This window comes from Gopherus evgoodei, chromosome 8, assembly GCF_007399415.2.
Source record: "Gopherus evgoodei ecotype Sinaloan lineage chromosome 8, rGopEvg1_v1.p, whole genome shotgun sequence".
In the NCBI taxonomy this organism is placed as follows: Eukaryota; Metazoa; Chordata; order Testudines; family Testudinidae; genus Gopherus; species Gopherus evgoodei.
Window position 1 is genome coordinate 5,991,666 of NC_044329.1, and position 18,916 is coordinate 6,010,581.

Genomic DNA, 18,916 nt, shown 5'->3' on the forward strand with positions numbered 1-18,916 from the left:
TTAATCAGGGGGAGAGCCCCAGCCCCAGCCCCAGCCACAACCACAAACAAGCATCAAAATGCAGCATTGTGGCCAAATAAATGAAAAGGACAGAAAGCAGCTGGATTGGGGACCTGTCTAGACTTTGGGAGAAAGTTGCTTCCTAACTCAGACCCCTGGTTATAAGAATCTTTCCTCTGTTTGTTAGCAAAAGAAAACAATCGAGTAACACAGCTGTTACGTCCATGCAGATGCCAGCCTATGCCGAGGAGTTCTGAAAACTGAAGCCTCAGAAAGCCTGGGTAGTCCATTTTAGGAAATGGGATGCCACAAATTCCCAACCAGCCCAGTTCATCTTCCAGTGATTTTCACCTTCAGATGTGTTCTGCTGATTAGAACTCATAAAGCTCAGAGCCGGGTCTTCCCTGGTGCACCAGCATTTATTCTCACAAATGATAATGCTGGTTCACTGACCCTTTTTGTTGGTAGGATTGTTTAACAGCCGTTCTGGGCCAGATTCACCTGGGATTGCAACCGGTAAATGAAAGGAGCATCCCTTTGTCCTCTGGTCCCTGGGCCAGTACTAAAACACAGCAGGCTTCCATCTTCCTGCAAACCGCACTGTGACTATAGACACTGCATTCTTTATGATTTCTCTTAGATCCTTGGTCGGTTTGGATTGCCAGCTCTTTGGGACAGTCTCGTTAGGTGGACTGAAGCACCTAGCACAATATGGCTCCAATGTCGGTAGGGCTTCTGGGCATTAATGTAATACAGGTAACGAATAGGTTCTGTGTTATGGTGCCAATGAAACTGAAGCAGTGTATGGTTCTATTTACTAGGGGTAAGTTGAGCTGGTTTGGATAACCCAACAACCAACGCTACCCCTGAAGTTCACTTCTTTTTATCTTCAATAACTTTAGACTAACTGGAAGATTTTTTTCTGGCTTGTATCTGGAGGACCCAGTGCTGTCCAGGGAGAGGTTCTGAAACAAGCCATGAAAGGGTCACTTAGGGTCGCACTTCCAAGCCCAGACGGAAGGCGGAATTCCCAGATATCGCACAAGCAAGCCTCTCCTCGAGAGTTTCCATCTCTAGCTGCAAGAGGCTCAGGCAGAGTTCAGAAAATCACCAGACTTGCGGGGGCTTGTCTTATCTGAGCCCCCAATGCAGCGTTTGCCCAGAGCAACCCTCTAGACAGCAGCTGTTGGCATAGCCTGTGCTGGCAATGGTGATCTCCTGATCACATGGGGCTCTCCCCCTGGTCACATGGTAACACTTAGGAGCCCACTCAAGTGCTCTTTAACCTCCTGGATATTACATGCAGCAAACATAGATGGGTGCCTAACAGCCTGCACAAAATGCCACTGGCAATCTTGCCGTGTCCAAAGGGAGAGAGAGAAGCAACTTTTCGGGGTGCACACTAAAGCTCCAGAAGGCAGGGAAACACTTAAGGGCTCTCTCTCTCTCCCCTCCACCTGCCTTCCAGGTCTAGCAAACTTTAAAAGGCAGGGCTGGCGCCTCATCTGAAGTCAATGGTGCTATCCTAATTTACAGCAGCTGAGGATCTTGCCACATACACTTTCTCTCTATTTTCATGTCCATTATCGGGATGCGTGTTTAGCTGTGTAGAAGGTCTCTTATTTAGCAGCACCTGCCTCCACCTACCCAACTGCTCCAGACTTATCTAGCTACACACAAAGTTTTGTTTACTGTTCAGGCAACTGGATGCCAAGCACAATTTATCCTCTGCTGTCCGAGCCCAGCCCTGAGATCTTATCTAGAATTCTCTCTTGAACCTCTTCACCACAATGCACTATCACTGGCTACAATGCAGAAGAATGTTGTGTACATTTTTCATCACTTTCGCCCTAATGCCTCACTCTCATGCAGAAGCAAATAATTTTGTTCCCTGACATAGATCTGAAAATGCATTAGGCCATGGCGTATATTTTAAATTTTATGCAAAGTGGTCAGTTTCAACATGTTTTAAACACGAAAGACCATTTCCCAGTGGTTAAAGCAAGGGATTGAGAATTAAGTTTCTGGGTTCTCTTCACATATCTGCCAGTGACTCACTCTTTGACCTTAGTCAAATCATTGAAGTTCCCTCTGCTTGAGTTTCCTTATCCTAAGAGCGGGGAAGGGGAGGATTTAAAGAAGCCCAATGAAGCTAGATGTCCAAATGCCATTGAAATTCAATGAGCCTAACTCCCTTAAATTCCCTTTGAAACACCAGCCATGATATTGTTTCCAAATGCAGGTAATATCTGTTGGTGAAAGAATTAAAGAAGACCTCTGGGGAACTCAAAAGCTTGTCTCTTTCACCCACAGAAGTTGGTCCAATAAAAGATATTACCTCCCCCACCTTGTCTCAGCTATAACATGTCCATTGCCACATACCTTCCCTTCACAGAGCTGCTGTGAGAATTAATGTTTGCAAAGTGTGCCAGGAGGAAAGTGCTCAGATACTAAGGGGATCGGAGCCATAAAGGTATCTAGCTAAATTCAATTATTTCTAAGTATTATTATTAGACTAGGAAAACTATTGTTATATTTTGCACGTGAATGATTGCAGCAAGCCTATTAGAAAAGATATTTTTGCACGTGAACTGAAGCCAGGCAACTTGTTTCATTTGTGGCTTAAAGCTGAAAAGGATCTGAATAACTGCATCCATGAAAAGCCATTCATTTGCAATATATTAAAGCCTCCTTCCGTACATATACACAACCAAGGCTGCTTTATTAGCTATCAGTTTTCCTGTATGTTCAATCTCTCTGTTCCATCATCTCATTATTAAAGTATGGTAAATTCCGATGGAACTAGAATGGTATTTTTAATAATCTTTTTATACTTAAAAAAACCCTATTAGACTTGTATTGCATTTTTCTTCCTGTATTCTCCCCAAAGCCCACGGTTAATGAGAAGAAATCAGTTTATTGCACTAGCTGGCACCTCTGTGCTGAAATGGCAGGATTCTTTGGTTACTGAGCCATTTGCTGCTTAATTGAAATTTTTTCTCCAGACTAATTTCCATGCAGAGGCTCTTTTTGAATACAGATGTATAGTCCAGGATTGATCACCCTCCCCTCCATACACCCTTTTTCTACCGAGTTTGCAAATCAAGGATACCATTTTTTTAAAGCAACCCATTCTGTTGTGCAATCTCATCTGAAACCTTGGTTTAGGGTGGGGCTATTTGCTGGATCAGACATGGGAATCAGGGTCAGATAATTTAGTCTGAAATATATGAAAACTAGATATACTCTATTGTAAAATCTGTGTGTGCAGCTCAGGTTAGATTTAGATTGAGAGAGGATTAAAGCATAGAGGCCGTAAAGGAACAGAGTAGATAACCAACCTCCTAATTTCATATTCCAGATCACTTCTGGTTATAAATTTTCTCCACCATCAGCAGACCAACATCTTTACTGCTGAAATAGAACAAAAACAAGTTTAAGGCAAAAAAAAAACCCAGCCTTTGCAATTTGCAGAAAATTATTCCATTAATAATCTTCTGGAGATCAAACGTTGTGTTCATGAAGGTTAAAGGCCTAGAAACTGAAACCCTGCTCTTAATTCTTTGCCAGCCATTAGAGACAAGAGTCAATGCAATGCTATCTTCCCTTATACACAGGCATATTATATGCACCTTAAATCACCAGTGACCCCTGACCCATCAGGATATATAGCATGTTGTTTTAGATGTTAGTAAACCTCTATTTTTTTTCTGGGTCATGATAGTAATGTCACGCCATGTCAATCTAGGAGTTTCAGTTTTGGAGAGAGCAGTCCAAAGATGGTTTGTGCTGTAACCATTTAACCCCTGGTCAGTGTGGGTTTGGTGCTGCTCCACCATGCCCCGGCCTCAGAGGATTTGCAACTGTGACAGCCCACAGAGACAGAACTGGCGCATTAGCTCAGGCTGCAGAAACTCATACTTTTAGCTTTGGAGGTCCCAGGTCTAATCCCCAGTGTAACAACCAAGATGGCAGCCAACATGCCATCAACATTAGCATTTGGTAATGTCAATTACCGAGCAGGAGGAAATGGAAGATGATGTTCATAGAGACTTCCAAGCACCATTCCAAGGGGCATTCAAACATCAGATGAAGAGCCCAGTCTAGTACTTCTCAGAGTCGAGGGCCAGCAGGAGGGACCATGGTGATCATTGAGTGTGACCTCCTGCAGGACACAGGCCCTAAGACATCCCCAAATTAATTCTCTTTGAACTAGAGCAGCCCTTTCAGAAAAACATCCCAACCTGATTTCAAAATTGCCTGTGATGGAGAACCCACCATGACCATTGGTCAATTGTTCCATTGGTGAATTACCCTCACTCAGTTTGAGTAAATGTTGAGGAGTCCCCCTGAGTGTCGAGAAAAATCATGCCCCCCCAATAAATATATCATAAAATAACAGTAACTCCCAACCTCTGTCTACCTTCTGATCCTGGAAAACAGTCAGATTTGCACAGGACACAACTACTACTGCAATCCTTTCCCTTCACCAGACAAGTGACAACTGCCTCTCATCAGTGCGCCCCTCCCACTAATAATCCAGCAGGAAGTGCCTTGCCGCCACATTAATCTTACCGTGGGGTCAAATTCAGCCCTGCACAGAGGGTCATTACAAAATCCAGACACCCACTGAGCTCTACCTGGGGCATTTAAGGGGTACGTTGGTCTGGTAATGGCCATCTACATGGAGGTAAATTTCATTCATTACCCTTAGAGTCCCAACCTGTGTCCTCATTTGGAAAGCAGGATTCTCTAATGAACATGCAGCTCTTCCCGCATCAGGACCAGCCAGGTGCACCACATTCCCTCCCCACTGCCATGAAAACAGATACCCCCTAATGTCAAAATACAGAACTCAAGGATATACTGTGCATGGGAATACAGGGCACATTACGGCTGCATCTCGGATGATATATTAGCTCATTTCTATCTTGGAAATTAAATCTTATTGCAAACTTGAAAGTGTAGATTCTAAGATTTATTCCCTCGAGGTGAAATTCATCCCTGCGTGAATAGCAGTAACAAGGGCTAGGCTCCACTTAAGCCGCACCCTACTTCTGTAGGATTTCAGTGGTATCCAGCTCTTGAAGGTTTAAATGGAGTTAACTGGTGCATAGGCCTTGGGCTAGGCCTCTTCTCGGGGGTGAATTTCACCTCTTATGGGACAACAGAGGACTTCACATATTCCATCCTAGGAAGTCAGCAAATTGTCCATAAGTGGCCTCACCCAAGGCCTATGCACCAGTTAACGCCACTTCAGCCTTCAAGACCTGCACACCACTTAAATCCCAATAAGACTGTGGTCCTTGCCTTCCTCACCCTCAAAGTCCTATCTTACCATGAGTATCATTCCAGTGTTAGACTCTGCCATGCTCCAGGCCCCTGCTAGCCTGGCAGTGAAAAACCATGGGGCTGTCTCAGATCCCTGCATTGCAGAGAACTTCATCTGCATTGGCCAGAAAGTGTGGAAGAAAACAAAGTCCCTTCCCCTACCATCCCAGAGTTTTTCATGAACTATGAAGCCATGCAACACCTATTCAAGCTAATGAGAGTCGTGCAGCTCAAATATCCCCTGAGAATGTCAGAGCACTGTACGTGCTCCTATGCTATTTGCTATGTAATTACATGGTAATATGATGGCCTGTAATAAAACTAGGCTAATCTCCGAGTGTGTTTTCCCACTGCGGTTTGGTGCTGGAGGTCACACTTCTGATTTAGTCAGATGCCAAGGGTCCATTCCTACATTAGCAAAAGGATTTTGTTCATTCGTCATCTCTCCAGTACTTGGGATTCTATATTCAGAGATGTTTGGGCTTGGCAAACAAATTAGCAGAGACCAGCCTCATTAAGAATCCACAGAGATATCTGGCCGACCTTGCAGTAGGAAGGAGGCACTGACTGCTCTGCCTACAGATCCCCAGCCCTGCACAACATGGGACACAGTCTCTATAAATGCTACAAACTAAACCTTTCTTTTCTTTTCAATCACTCAGCCTGGCAGCTTCCAAAGAAGCCGAAGCAGCAGCACGGTCTGCTTCCAAACCCATGTCCCCCTCAGATTTCCTGGATAAGTTGATGGGCAGAACCTCAGGATACGATGCCAGAATCAGGCCAAATTTTAAAGGTAGGCACAACCCAGCTCTTTTATTTTGTTTGTTTCAGGAAAAAGTTTACATGCAACCCCATGAATGTCTTCCCAGTTGAAAATGAAGTACAAATACTTTCTATGTACATCCTCCATCCTTTGGGACCCCCAGAAGCCATTTACTAACTTCTTATAGCACTGTATATAAAGGAATCAGTTCATTTCCAACTGAAGTGCAGCTACCTCTGGAGTGGAATATAATGGCTTTTCAGCAGTACACTCAGCAACACTGAAGACCAGGTAAAGGTAGAGCACAAAGATGAAAATTACACCCAATTGAAACTGCAGAGGAGATCTAGGTGGGCAGAATATAACTACTTAGATCATGGGGTCAAGCTACCCATCCTCATATTACTAAACAAGAAAGAGGGCCTGTCTAGATGCCAGCTAGATTGGAGCAGAGGGCCCAGGAATGGAAACAGGGTCTCATTATAGAAAGGGCTATGAACCATGGTGTGGAAATATATATGGTGAATGGGTATGAAATGACCATGCTATTTCAAAAGTGGTGAAGCCATAAGAGAGTTACAAGGGTTGTCCTAAATGAGTTCTGATGGAAGCCTTTAGCCCACACTTCCCCGTCATGCATGTTAAGTATCATACATGTCATATCTGACACGTTACAGAATTATTATTTTAGAATTTAAAAAAATCATTGGGATTATTTTTCACATCCCATCTCTTGGAAAGCCAGGTGCCTTGGTTACAGAGGGAATGACTATGCTACGAAAACACCCCAGGGCCACAAATCTCAGAGCTTGGGTCAAATGGCTTAGGCTAGCGGGGCTCACGCTACAGGGCTAAGAGCAGCAGTGCTGACATTCAGGCTTGGCATGGAGCCTGGGCTCCGAAACCCAGCAAGGAGGGCAGGTCTCAGAGTCAGGGCTCTAGCCTGAACAGGAACGTCTACGCTACGAGTTTCAGCCATAGCACAAGCTCTGCCAGACCGAGGCTGCTACAGGTGTTTTTTGTAGTGTAGATATACCCAGACAGTTTGTCTGAACAAGGCTCAGAGTGAGCTTTAAATACCTCTAAAAACAACTTCAATGTTGCAGTTTGTGAGCCCAATAGCCTGGGGTTTTCCGACTAGGAATGACAGCTGGGCCCACTGGGAAACTGGGAATCTCCCTTTCCAAGGGGATAAAGTCCTGTTTCTAGCTCTGTAGGATACAAGATTGCAGCCATTAAAGTAATGGTGTTTTTATGAAGAGAAAAGCCATCCGTGAGGCAAGACCTCATCCCTCCTGTCCTGGGGCAAGGTTTTTTATTGTTATGGTGAGGAATGGGTAAGTCCACATTAGAGGAAATAAGAAAAGCTTTCCTGTGGCAAGATGATTTTTTGAAAGGGAGCTATTTGAAGATGCAGAGGGGCTTGGCAAATTAGACTAAATCCCAGGGCAGATGGGTTAGTGGGTGAAGTGAGGCAGTGGAAAGAGCAGGAAAATGTAGATTATTCACAGGACTCCCCTCTTTATCGCATGGCCATAGTGCCCTATGTGCAGTATGGGGCTGGCAGGAAGGGGGGTGGTATTAGAGGCATTGTGAAGTATACACACACTTCTGTGAATGCTGTCATGGACTTCCCAAAGGCTCAGAATGGTCAGGACCTTGGTCACTCAGCTTATCTAAAAGATGGCACCAGCAGTGTAGCCATCTCATCCTCATAAGCCACCTGTCTATACTCAGCTGTACTGAATCACAGGGAGGAGCACCACCTACTGCTTGTAATAAGCACTGAGGTTTAGAGCAGGTAAATGCAGGATAGGAGATTCCCTCCGAGACGCTGGAGTAATCACACAGGTGTGTTGTTGCGTTTGATTTAATGTCACATCCGCCTATGTGGTTGGTTTATTTCATTTATTCACGTCCTTCTTTGTTATTTGGGATATTCAGACACAAACAGGTTCTTTGCAGCTTAAGATTTCATCGGTTACAATCTCTTACACTCACCTACAATCACTCTGCTCTGGCTGTAGCATTCTAGCTGTGGAAATGCACTGTCATGGCACTGGCAAATTGCTGTGATTTCAAGTGGAGAAGCAGAAGCTGGAATAAATTAAGGTCCTGATTCTCATTTAAACAAGCCCATTTACGCTGGCAGTGCAAGTGTAAATGCAATTTACACTGTGCAAAGAGTGTAAAAAAGGTCTTAATGTAACTAAGAATCAGGCCCTAACTGTTAAACAGGAAAGATCTGGTTTCCAGACAACCTCAAAACCTAACAGAGTAGGTCAGTGTTATAGTGAACCCTGTCCCATCAAACCTTTGACTTGAGCATCCACCCACGCAAACTATGGTTCTCCAGATGCCAGCTGAGTTGGGCTCTCAAAAAGTGTTGCAGCCAACACAAGGGAAGTCTTTACTAGGCCTTGTTCTAACAGATGAAAAGGGACTGATCATAGAACTAAAAATTAATGATAGCTTAGGTACAAGTGAATGTGACCTGATCACATTTATAATGTGCAAGCAGAATAAAGTCCAGACCAGTAATATATATGCACTTGGTGCTTTAATAGGGCCAATTTCACAAAGCCAATTATGAGTCAAATGAGCTGAGAGGTAGAATTTAATCAGAAAAAAAAAAGAAAGATAATTGGGAATCATTTAAGAACACCTTATTAGATTCCCCAAAAGTCACATTCGAGGAAGAAGGCCGAACTGATTAAAAAAACAACTTGGCTTAGAATGGAAGTGAAGGCAGCTATAAAAAATAAAAAATAATAGATAACAAATGGAAGAAAGGGGAAGTTGGTAGTCATGAATATAAATCAGAAATGGGAATTGCAGAAAATTGATAGGGGAAGCCAATGGACACATGGAGAAATCTACGACCAACAGAATTAAGGACAATGAGTTTTTTTAAATATATCAGGAACAAAAAGAATCCTGAAAATGGTATTGGTCCATTACTAGATGGAAATGTTAGAATTACCAATAATTATGCAGAAAAGGCAGAAGTGTTCAGTAAGTATTTCTGTTCTGTATTTGGGGACAAAAACAGATAATATAGCCTCATCACATGGTGATAACATTCTTTCCGTTCCACATAATATCTCTGGAGGTTGTTAAACAGAAGCTACTAAAATTAAATATTTTTAATTTAGCTGGTCCACACAACTTATATCGAAGACTTTTAAAAGAGCTGGCGGAGGAGGCGGCTAGACTGTTAATGTTCATTTTCAACATACCTTGGTGCACTGGGGAAGTTCCAGAAGACTGGGAAAAAAGTTAATATTATGCCAATTTTTTAAAAGAGTAAACAGGAGTAATTATAGGCCTGTCAACCTAATATCAATTCTGGGCAAGGTAATGGAGCAGCTCATATGGGAGTCAATAAATTAATTAAAGGACGGTAATGCAAATATTAATGCAAATATCATGGGTTTATGGAAGATTGATCCTGTCAAACTAATGTGATATCTTTTTTTAATATATATAGTGTATATATAGTATATATAAAGGTGATATTGTTGACATAAAACATTTAGAACATAAGAACATAAGAATGGCCATATTGGATCAGACCAAAGGTCCATCCAGCCCAGTATCCTGTCTACCGACAGTGGCCAATGCCAGGTGCCCCAGAGGGAGTGAACCTAACAGGTAATGATCAAGTGATCTCTCTCCTGCCATCCATCTCCACCCTCTGACAAACAGAGGCTAGGGACACCATTCCTTACCCATCCTGGCTAATAGCCATTAATGGACTTAACCTCCATGAATTTATCTAGTTCTCTTTTACACTCTGTTTAGACTCCTGTAAGGCATTTGACTTGGTACCACAAGACATTTTGATTAAAAAATTAGATCATCATAAAATTAACCTGGCACACATTAAATAGATTAAAAACTGGCTATCTGACAGGTCTCAAAGTGTAACTGTAAACAGGGAATCATAATTGAGTGGTTGTATTTCCGGTGGGGTCCCGCAGGAATCAGTTCTTGGCCCTGTGCTATTTAACATTTGTATCAGTGACCTGAAAGAAAACATCAAATCATCACTGATGAAGTCTGAAGATGACAGAAAAACTGGGGGAGCGGTAAATGATGAAGAGGACAGGTCGCTGATTCAGAGTGATCTGGATCGCTTAGTGTACAGGGCACAAGCAAACAATATGCATTTTAATAGAGCTAAATGTAAATGTCTACATCTAGGAACAAAGAATGGTGGCCATCGTTACAATATTAGGGAATCTATCCCGGGAAGCAGTGACTCTGAAAAAGATTTTGGGATCTTGGTAGACAATCATCTGAACATGAGCTCCCAGTGTGATGCAGTGGCCAAAAGAGTTAATGCAATCCTTGGATGCCTTAACGGAGGAATCCCAAGTAGGAATAGAAAGGTTATTTTACCTCTGTATTGGGCACTGGTGCAAATGCTGGAATCCTGTGTCCAGTTTCGGTGTCCACAATTCAAGAAGAATGTTGATAAATTGGAGCAGGTTCAGGGAAGAGCCACGAGAACGATTAAAAGATCAGAAAACATGTCTGCTAGGGACAGACTTGAGGAGTTCAATCAATTTAGCTTAATAAAGAGAAGGCTAAAGAGTGACTTGATTACAATCTATAATTATCTACATGGGGAACAAATATGTAATGGGCTCTTCAATCTAGCAGACAAAGGTATGGCATGATCCAATGGCTGAAAGTTGAAGCTAGACAAATTCGGACTAGAAATAAGATGTCAATTTTTAACTACGAGAGTAATTAACCACTGAAACAATTTACTAAGGGTCCTGGTGGATTCTCCATCACTGACAATTTTTAAATCAAGATGCTTTTCTAAAGGCTCTGCTCTAGGGATTATTTTGGGGAAGGTCTGCAGCTGGTGTTAGAAAGGAGATCAGACTAGATGATAGCAATGGTCCCTATGAATTTGCAGCTGCTGCTTCCGTAAAGCCAATTTGTGACATGACTTGAGGGGTTGTGAGGAGACATCATGACCTAGGGGCAACACAAAAGTGGCTATTCAAAAGCAAACTGTCCTGTACTGTAGCATCTTCTGCTTCCTGCTGTGTTGGAGCCCTCATCGACTGCAGGGCCTGAATCCCAAGGACCATGCCTCAATCTGAGAAGTGCTGGAAATGGGCACTGCCATTGCTATTCAGTTATATTCCTTGAGAGTAGGATTTTGTCTCCTCTTCGTTGCATGCAGCACCGTGCACACTACTGATGCTCAGCAAACAATAAATAATCACCCTCTTCCCCTGAATGAGCCTCATAAGAATGACACCAGGATAATAAAGTATGAAAATGGGATTCAGGACCAGAATGGTCTCCCAGCAGCAGGCTCCGCAAATCTTCATTACAAGGGGCCAATGAACTCTCATGAATAATTCAGCTGAGCCTGGTGTTCAAATACAAAGGTGGGGAATGTGGGATAAATGATTAGATAGATGGATGCCACCAGCCCAGTGGGTGACAGCCTGGGACCCCAGCCTCTTGTATGATAAAAGCAGAGCCACTCAGCTGACTCCCTAGTTCCAATCTACTGGCTACATTTTCATAAGCTCAAGCCAATGGGAGCTTTGCTCATAGACTTAAGGAGAAACAGTGTTAGATACTAAGGCCTGGTCTACACTGCGGGGGGGGGGTCGATGTAAGATACACAACTTCAGCTACGGGAATACCGTAGCTGAAGTTGACGTATCTTATTTCAATTTACCTCCCATCCTCACTGCGTGGAATCGACGGCCGTGACTCCCTCATCAACTCTGCTACTGCCGCTCACTCCGGTGGAGTTCCGGAGTCGACGGGAGCGCATTCGGGGATCGATATATCACGTCTAGATGAGATGCGATATATCGATTCCCGATAAATTGATTGCTCCCGCCGATCCAGCGGGTAGTCTGGACATACTCTAAGGGGCCCATTTCACCACTCCCCTGGGCATTGTATAGTCATTTATACCAGAGCAAAATGCCACCAATTCCAAATTGTAGCATTTTACACTGACTTTGCACTGGTGCAAGTATTCCCCAAGGTCCTGGGAAATGGTGAATTGGTCCATTAATTATGGGATTTGTTAGATTTTTTTTTCTAAACATCTCTTCTAAGGGCTTATCTACACATGAAAGTTCATTTGGATTAAGGGAGGGTGTTTGAATTTAAAGCAGAATACTTATTCCTACTTAATGCCCCGTGTGGATGCTCTCATTCCAAAATAAGAGTTAATTATGAACTAGCTTAGTCCATTTGTAAACTAATTCGGAGTAAGGCATTCTTAGAGATGGGGAAACATTCCAGCAAATAGTTAGCTTTTCATTTTAAAAGACATTATATTTCAAAATGTGGAGGTTTTTTTAAATCACCAAAAAAATTCACATAAAAAGTGGAGAAAGAAAACCACAAAAAATAATTGAAAAAAAAAGTCATTTCACATCAAAAATAAATAGATAAATAAAACTCTTTGTTTGGGGCTGAGCAAAATATTTCCTTCAACTTAAAATAAAATGTTTGATTTTTTTCAATTTAGTTGGGAAAAAAACAAAAATCAGTTTCTGTTTCCGCGGATCCAAAGATTTTCCCTGGTTTTTTTGGTTGGGCCCCCAAACTGAAAACATCAGTTATTCACTCATCACAATAAATATTCCTGAGTGGCTCTTACAGTGGCTATTGTTCATTTCTAAACTCTCCTTTCCAGGCTCTTTGTCCTTGACTGTTCCCCCAGACAAACCAGGACCTGCAATCGCAAAGCCACTATCTGTTAGATTCTAATTTCTGTTGCTTATTTTTGTCCCTTACCATCAGGTCTTTTTTTCTCTCCAGGAATAATTGGTCTGTGATAATGCAAAACGCCTAGAAGCAATTAATCATTGCAACAACTCCTGCAGTCCAGCTGCAAGCACTAGGCTCTGTCCCAGGTTTTCACCTTCAGGTGCTCACATTAAGAACATCCCCGGGATGACCAGCAAGAGGCAACACCTTCCGTAATACCAGTGAAGCAACACAGGGTTAAAAAATGCTTCACTGGAACTTCTTTACCACCATGTTACACACCCAAAAGAAATTAAACTTTAATATTTAATGAAATATATACATTATCCTTCTGCTGAAGGCTGTTGTATTGTAATTTTATTCGGGATAATTTAATTTCAGATTTATTTCAATGAACTACACCTTCCCCATGGGGGCAGTTTACTAGCTTAGTCTCCCACACATAAATCATTATCCAATTTATATGGAAGTCACAGCCGCAGCTTTGCAGAGTTTGGGGTTGTAGCTCTCTGAGCACATCATTTAAATTAACTGGCAGTAACTCATAAAGGCACTTTAATGGTTTCGACTGAAAATAATACCAAGACTGTGCTGGATCGATTGTTGGGGAGGTTAAGATTAAAAAAAGGGGGAAGATTATGGAGATACATACAGTTTGGACATCTCCTTGAAGTCACACTTCCATCTTGAGAATAGGAAGCAGCATCTGCGTTTTGTTTGAATTTGGGGGAATAAAATTAGTACTCAGGAAAGTTAGAGTCTGATAGTGCTAGTTAGATCCATTGCACCCTTCCCCCCACAGCCTTGCCTCTGTCGTGAACTGCAGTACCTTTCCCTGCTGTTCCAGGCCCGGACTCCTGCACAGCTGTGTTCCACCCCAGAGGTGGCTGCATTTCAGTGAAGAGATTCCCAGCTATCCATATAGAGTTTGGTTGTCAGAGGTGCTGAATACTCACAGTTCTCATCTGCTTCAGTTGGAGTTGCAGGTGCTAAACACCTCTGAAAATCAAACCCATAGAAAGCAAATTTTTTCTCTCAGATCCAGAGGGTAGATGTTGCTTCACATTCAGCTACACTAACATACGTGTCAGTGAGGAGTTCCACATGGATTGGCAAGAGTCAGAGAGCAGAGCAGAAATCCTTCAAGTACATCAGAGGAGAATGTTGTCCATGCAGTCATTTACCATGTTAGTTTAGCATTTCGCACGCAGTCCCTTTGGGATGAAAGGCTTCACATACACGCAAGAGATTATGAATTATTTGCTAGTGTCATCACCTACACTTTTGAGCCTGGTGTTTTAGCAGCAGTTGCACACACACACACACACACACACACACACACACACACACACACACGTACGTTTTGTTCTTTTACAGATGCTCTTGAGTTTGATTCTGGGAAACCAATCACTCACTTCCCAACCCAATCAGAGCATTACAGAAGGAGCAAACTGAGCACCACCAAAGGGCAAGAGGAATATACTAGACATGTGCCTTGCATAGTGAGTTCACCCAACCAACAAACGGTTGATTATCTCCAGGTCCATTTCACATGGGCTCCTTCAAACACTGGGATGCCAGCTGTTTCTCTTGGTTAAGAGGGGCTGGTAACAAGGAAAGGACACTTTTTTCCATGTGCTGCTCTAGCCTGTACCTGTGTTAACTAGTCTGGAGAGGGAGTTGTGCAGATTGAGAGCTGCAGTTGAGTTGGCAGAGAGCTGTCCGGAAGCTGGCAAGAAGACAACCATTTGGATTTCTGGGAATCTTTAGAAAGAAATGCCTAATGATGCTGCATAGCACTTACGCAAAGCGAGGTGGCTGTGTCTCTGCAAAGCTCAGTAAGAAGAACAAAGCTTTAGAAGGGGATAGGACAGAAATCCAGAAAGGCGATCAGGAAATTCCATTCATTTCTACACAGGAGGGAGTTTACATTGATTACAGACCACAAGCCTCTTGTTAAAATCACTGGGCCAAAAAGGAGCATTTCATCTTTTAGCGGCTGTTGGGTAGCAGATGTGGCCTCTGATGCTTCACTTCTCCTCCCCTTATCATCAAGTGTCAGGCATCTGACACCATCAGCAATGCTGATACATCATCCTGGTAGCCAATAGGGATTTAAAAAACCCACAACCACCATATGCCATTTTCCCTTCCCCCCCCCCCCCCCCCCCCCACGTGAAGCAGTTACAGCCGAGAGTGGAAAACAAGCTCAGTGTAGAAGGGTGGGACTGGGGCTCAACCCTCCCTGAGGGCGGAGGGGAGCCACACTGGCTCACCACACTCTGTCAGCCTGAGTCCTGCCCTTTGCTTCCGGGCTGAGCGACAATGCACGGTCACTTGGGGCTCCGGCCTCCTGCGGCAAGGCGGAGCAACACCACACAGTTAATTAGGGGCCCAGCCCTAGGTTTGGGCGGGGCACCAAACACAGTGGCAAAGCTCAGACCCTCTGCTGCAGGGCTGAGCAAACAAACAAACAGTCTAGAAGCCCAGGCCCTGGGGCAGGGCAGGGCAATACGCAGTTCAGGTGTATAAGGCCCAGGCCCTGGGGCAGGGCAGGGCAATACGCAGTTCAGGTGTATAAGGCCCAGGCCCTGGGGCAGGGCAGGGCAATACGCAGTTCAGGTGTATAAGGCCCAGGCCCTGGGGCAGGGCAGGGCAATACGCAGTTCAGGTGTATAAGGCCCAGGCCCTGGGGCAGGGCAGGGCAATACGCAGTTCAGGTGTATAAGGCCCAGGCCCTGGGGCAGGGCAGGGCAATACGCAGTTCAGGTGTATAAGGCCCAGGCCCTGGCTCAGGCTGGGGCAGCAAGCGATTCAGGGCTCAGGCCCTTGAGGAGGGGCTGAGCAAACAACCAGTCTGCGTGGCCTCCTCAGGCCAGGGGGAGGGGCAGTCTGCCACCGCTGGAGCGGTGGCAGGGGGGACGCAGGCCCTCCCACTCCACTGCGTCCCAGCCCGGGGCCCTGGCAGCAGCTGTCACTCCACTGGTCAGTCAGCGGGGCTCCTGGCCGCAACACACTGACATAGGCTCAGGTATGTCTACAGCCTGACTGGGGTCGGCTGCCCCCGGGCCACTTCCAAGCTCCCCCTCACTGGGTACCTGCCATCCGCTGGGTCCCGGAGCATGGGTTCCTCAGGATACCGGGCGTGGGGAACTCCCAGCCATTCCTCTGTGTACCGGGTGTGGGGTGGCTCAGGCAGCTCCTCTAGATGCCGGGTGTTGGGAAGCACAGGCAGCTGCTCCGGGTACCGGGAGCGGGGCAGGTCGGGCCGGGCCAGCGCTCCTCCGGGTACCGGGCAGGTCGGGCCAGGCCAGCCCTCCTCCGGGTACCGGGCACGGGGCAGGTCGGGCCAGCCCTCCTCCGGGTACCGGGCACGGGGCAGGTCGGGCCAGCCCTCCTCCGGGTACCGGGCACGGGGCAGGTCGGGCCAGCCCTCCTCCGGGTACCGGGCACGGGGCAGGTCGGGCCAGCCCTCCTCCGGGTACCGGGCACGGGGCAGGTCGGGCCAGCCCTCCTCCGGGTACCGGGCACGGGGCAGGTCGGGCCAGAGCTCCTCCGGGTACCGGGCACGGGGCAGGTCGGGCCAGCCCTCCTCCGGGTACCGGGCACGGGGCAGGTCGGGCCAGCCCTCCTCCGGGTACCGGGCACGGGGCAGGTCGGGCCAGCCCTCCTCCGGGTACCAGGCACGGGGCAGGTCGGGCCAGAGCTCCTCCGGGTACCGGGCACGGGGCAGGTCGGGCCAACGCTCCTCCGGGTACCGGGCACGGGGCAGGTCGGGCCAACGCTCCTCCGGGTACCGGGCACGGGGCAGGTCAGGCCAACGCTCCTCCGGGTACTGGGCACGGAGGAGGTCGGGCCAGCCCTCCTCTGGGTACCGGGCACAGGGCTGGTTGGGCCAGCCCTCCTCCGGGTACCGAGCACGGGGGACATCGGGCCAGCGCTCCTCCAGGTACCAAGCATGGGGCAGGCGGGGCCCAGCGGGAGCTCAGGCACCAGCATCTGTCCTCTCCGGCAGCCTCCTTCAAACTGAGTGCCGGGGCCGGGGTTTTATACTTCCTGTCCCACCCCTGGATTTCTGGGGGGTGGGGACAGGTGGGGTGGCTCCGCCCACTGCCGCGCCTGTTCTGGCTTGTCCCTCTCCGGCGCGGTGGGGAGTGAGGCCTCCTCACTACACCCAGTTTAAAGAAACCAGAAATGCATATGTTAGATGTCTGTGAATGACCTCTGTAGGGAGCGCTGTCAGGGCACAGGGGCTCACTTCTAGTTTGTCTTATGTTACTAAAAGTTCATGCTTCAGAGTTTTCTCTGGCCAGCCAGTAGGAGGGTCAGGAAGGGACTTTTCCCCCCTCAGTGTATTATGGGGGGGTACAGAGTTGGATGATGCGTGCCAAGACCTGGATATGCCCACCACTTAGGGTTGCCAGCTGTCTAATCACACAAACCCAAACACCTTTTCCCCGCCCCTTCTCACCCTGTGCCTTCTCTGAGGTCCCGCCCTGCTCACTCCATTCCCCCTCCCTTGCTTGGTCTCCCCTACCCTCACTCACTTTAACCAGGCTGGGGCAGTTGCTTGGGTTGCGGGAGGGGGTGCAGGCTCTGGGATGGGGCCGAGGAGTTTGGAGTGTGGGAAGGGGCTCCAGGCTGAGCCTGGGGCAAGGTGAGGGGAGCAGGCTCTGGGAGAGAGTTTGGGTGTGGGAGAGGGCTCAGGGCCGGGGCAGGGGATTCTGATGTGGGAGGGGGTGAGGGATGCAGGCTCTGGGATGGAGTTTGGGTTTGGGATGGGGTTCAGGGCTGGGGTAGGGGCTTGGGATGTGGGAAGGGGTTTGGGGTGCTGGCTCCGGGAGTGGGCTCAGGGCTGGGACAGGAGGTGTGGGTTCTGGGACGGAGTTTGAGTGCAGGAGGAGGCTCCAGGCTGGGGTTGAGGTGCAGGAGGGGGTGAGGGTGTGGGCTTCCTCCGGGCACTGTGTACCTCGAGCAGCTCCTGGTCAGCGGTGCAGCAGGGATAAGTGGGCTCCCTGCCTGCCCTGGCCCTGTGCCGCTCATGGAAGGGGCCAGCACGTCTCTGCAGGAGGTAGGGGGACAGGGAGTTCTGCACACTGCCCCTGCCTGCATGCACTGCCCGCCCAGTTCTCACTGGCTGTAGTTCCTGGCCAATGGGAACTGCAGGGGCGGTGCTTGCAGGCAGGGGCAGTGTGCGGAGACTCCATCTCCTACCCCCACAGGGACATGCCGGTTGCTTCTGCAAGCAGCGCAGGGCCACGGCAGGCAGGGATCCTGCCTTAGCCCCTGCGCTGCCGGACTTTAAGTGGGCTAAAATCTCCTGATTTGGCTTCAGTAGCCTCCCAAGTTCTGTCCCAAGGCAGAATGGAAGAAGGTTTCCTGTCACACAAAGCTTTTAGAGCTTTGAAAAACATTTCCCATCCAGCCCTACTCACTATCTAGCCAACAACATATCTGAGCTAAAGGAACCAAAATCCAGTTTATCCTCCTGAGCACACTCAAAGGTCAGGAATTTTCATGTGATGGTGAAAGAAGAAGGTGCAAAAAAATTCAAGGCTTACGTGTATGGTTCAAACTCTGTTCTTACTCATGGTTTATATTAAATTTTATTTTCTATTTACCTGGGTCCAACCTGCAGGTTTTGCTAACGCCCAAATTCCAAACACATCATCACATGATCTCAAGTTGATCAGCGCAATATTTGAGTCACATTTCCAGGTGCCCCAGTTGTCATTTGTAGCTCATACTACACAGAAATCCCCAAAGACCTTCTATCCAACCATATCATGATATCCTATCAGTTCAGCCTTCATCTCCAGTCCCCTCCACCTACTTTTCCCCAACCTCCCTCCTGCTTGCAAGTTAAAATACACTTCACAGCCTGCATGGAAGGTTAACAGACCAAACAGAAAAGAATTCCAGAATCCAGGACCCCTGACAGGCCACCCCTGCCAACTGCTTCCACTCACGCATGTCTCTGTATGGCAGTATGACTAGGTTCCATGAGACAGTCCCTCATAGTCTCATGCCATTTGGAGCTTTATTGATTAAAAC

The 18,916-nt window shown here is 46.8% G+C and overlaps 1 protein-coding gene across 2 annotated transcripts in view; it reads left to right on the top strand.

Moving 5' to 3' along the window:
* Positions 1–18,916, top strand: part of GLRA1 (glycine receptor alpha 1) — a 68,667-nt gene that overhangs the window by 16,786 nt on the left and 32,965 nt on the right. For both annotated transcript variants that reach the window (XM_030572755.1, XM_030572756.1), the window contains exon 2: positions 5,994–6,124. In XM_030572755.1, the coding sequence (XP_030428615.1) occupies positions 5,994–6,124 (131 nt within the window). The remainder of the gene's footprint in view (positions 1–5,993; positions 6,125–18,916) is intronic.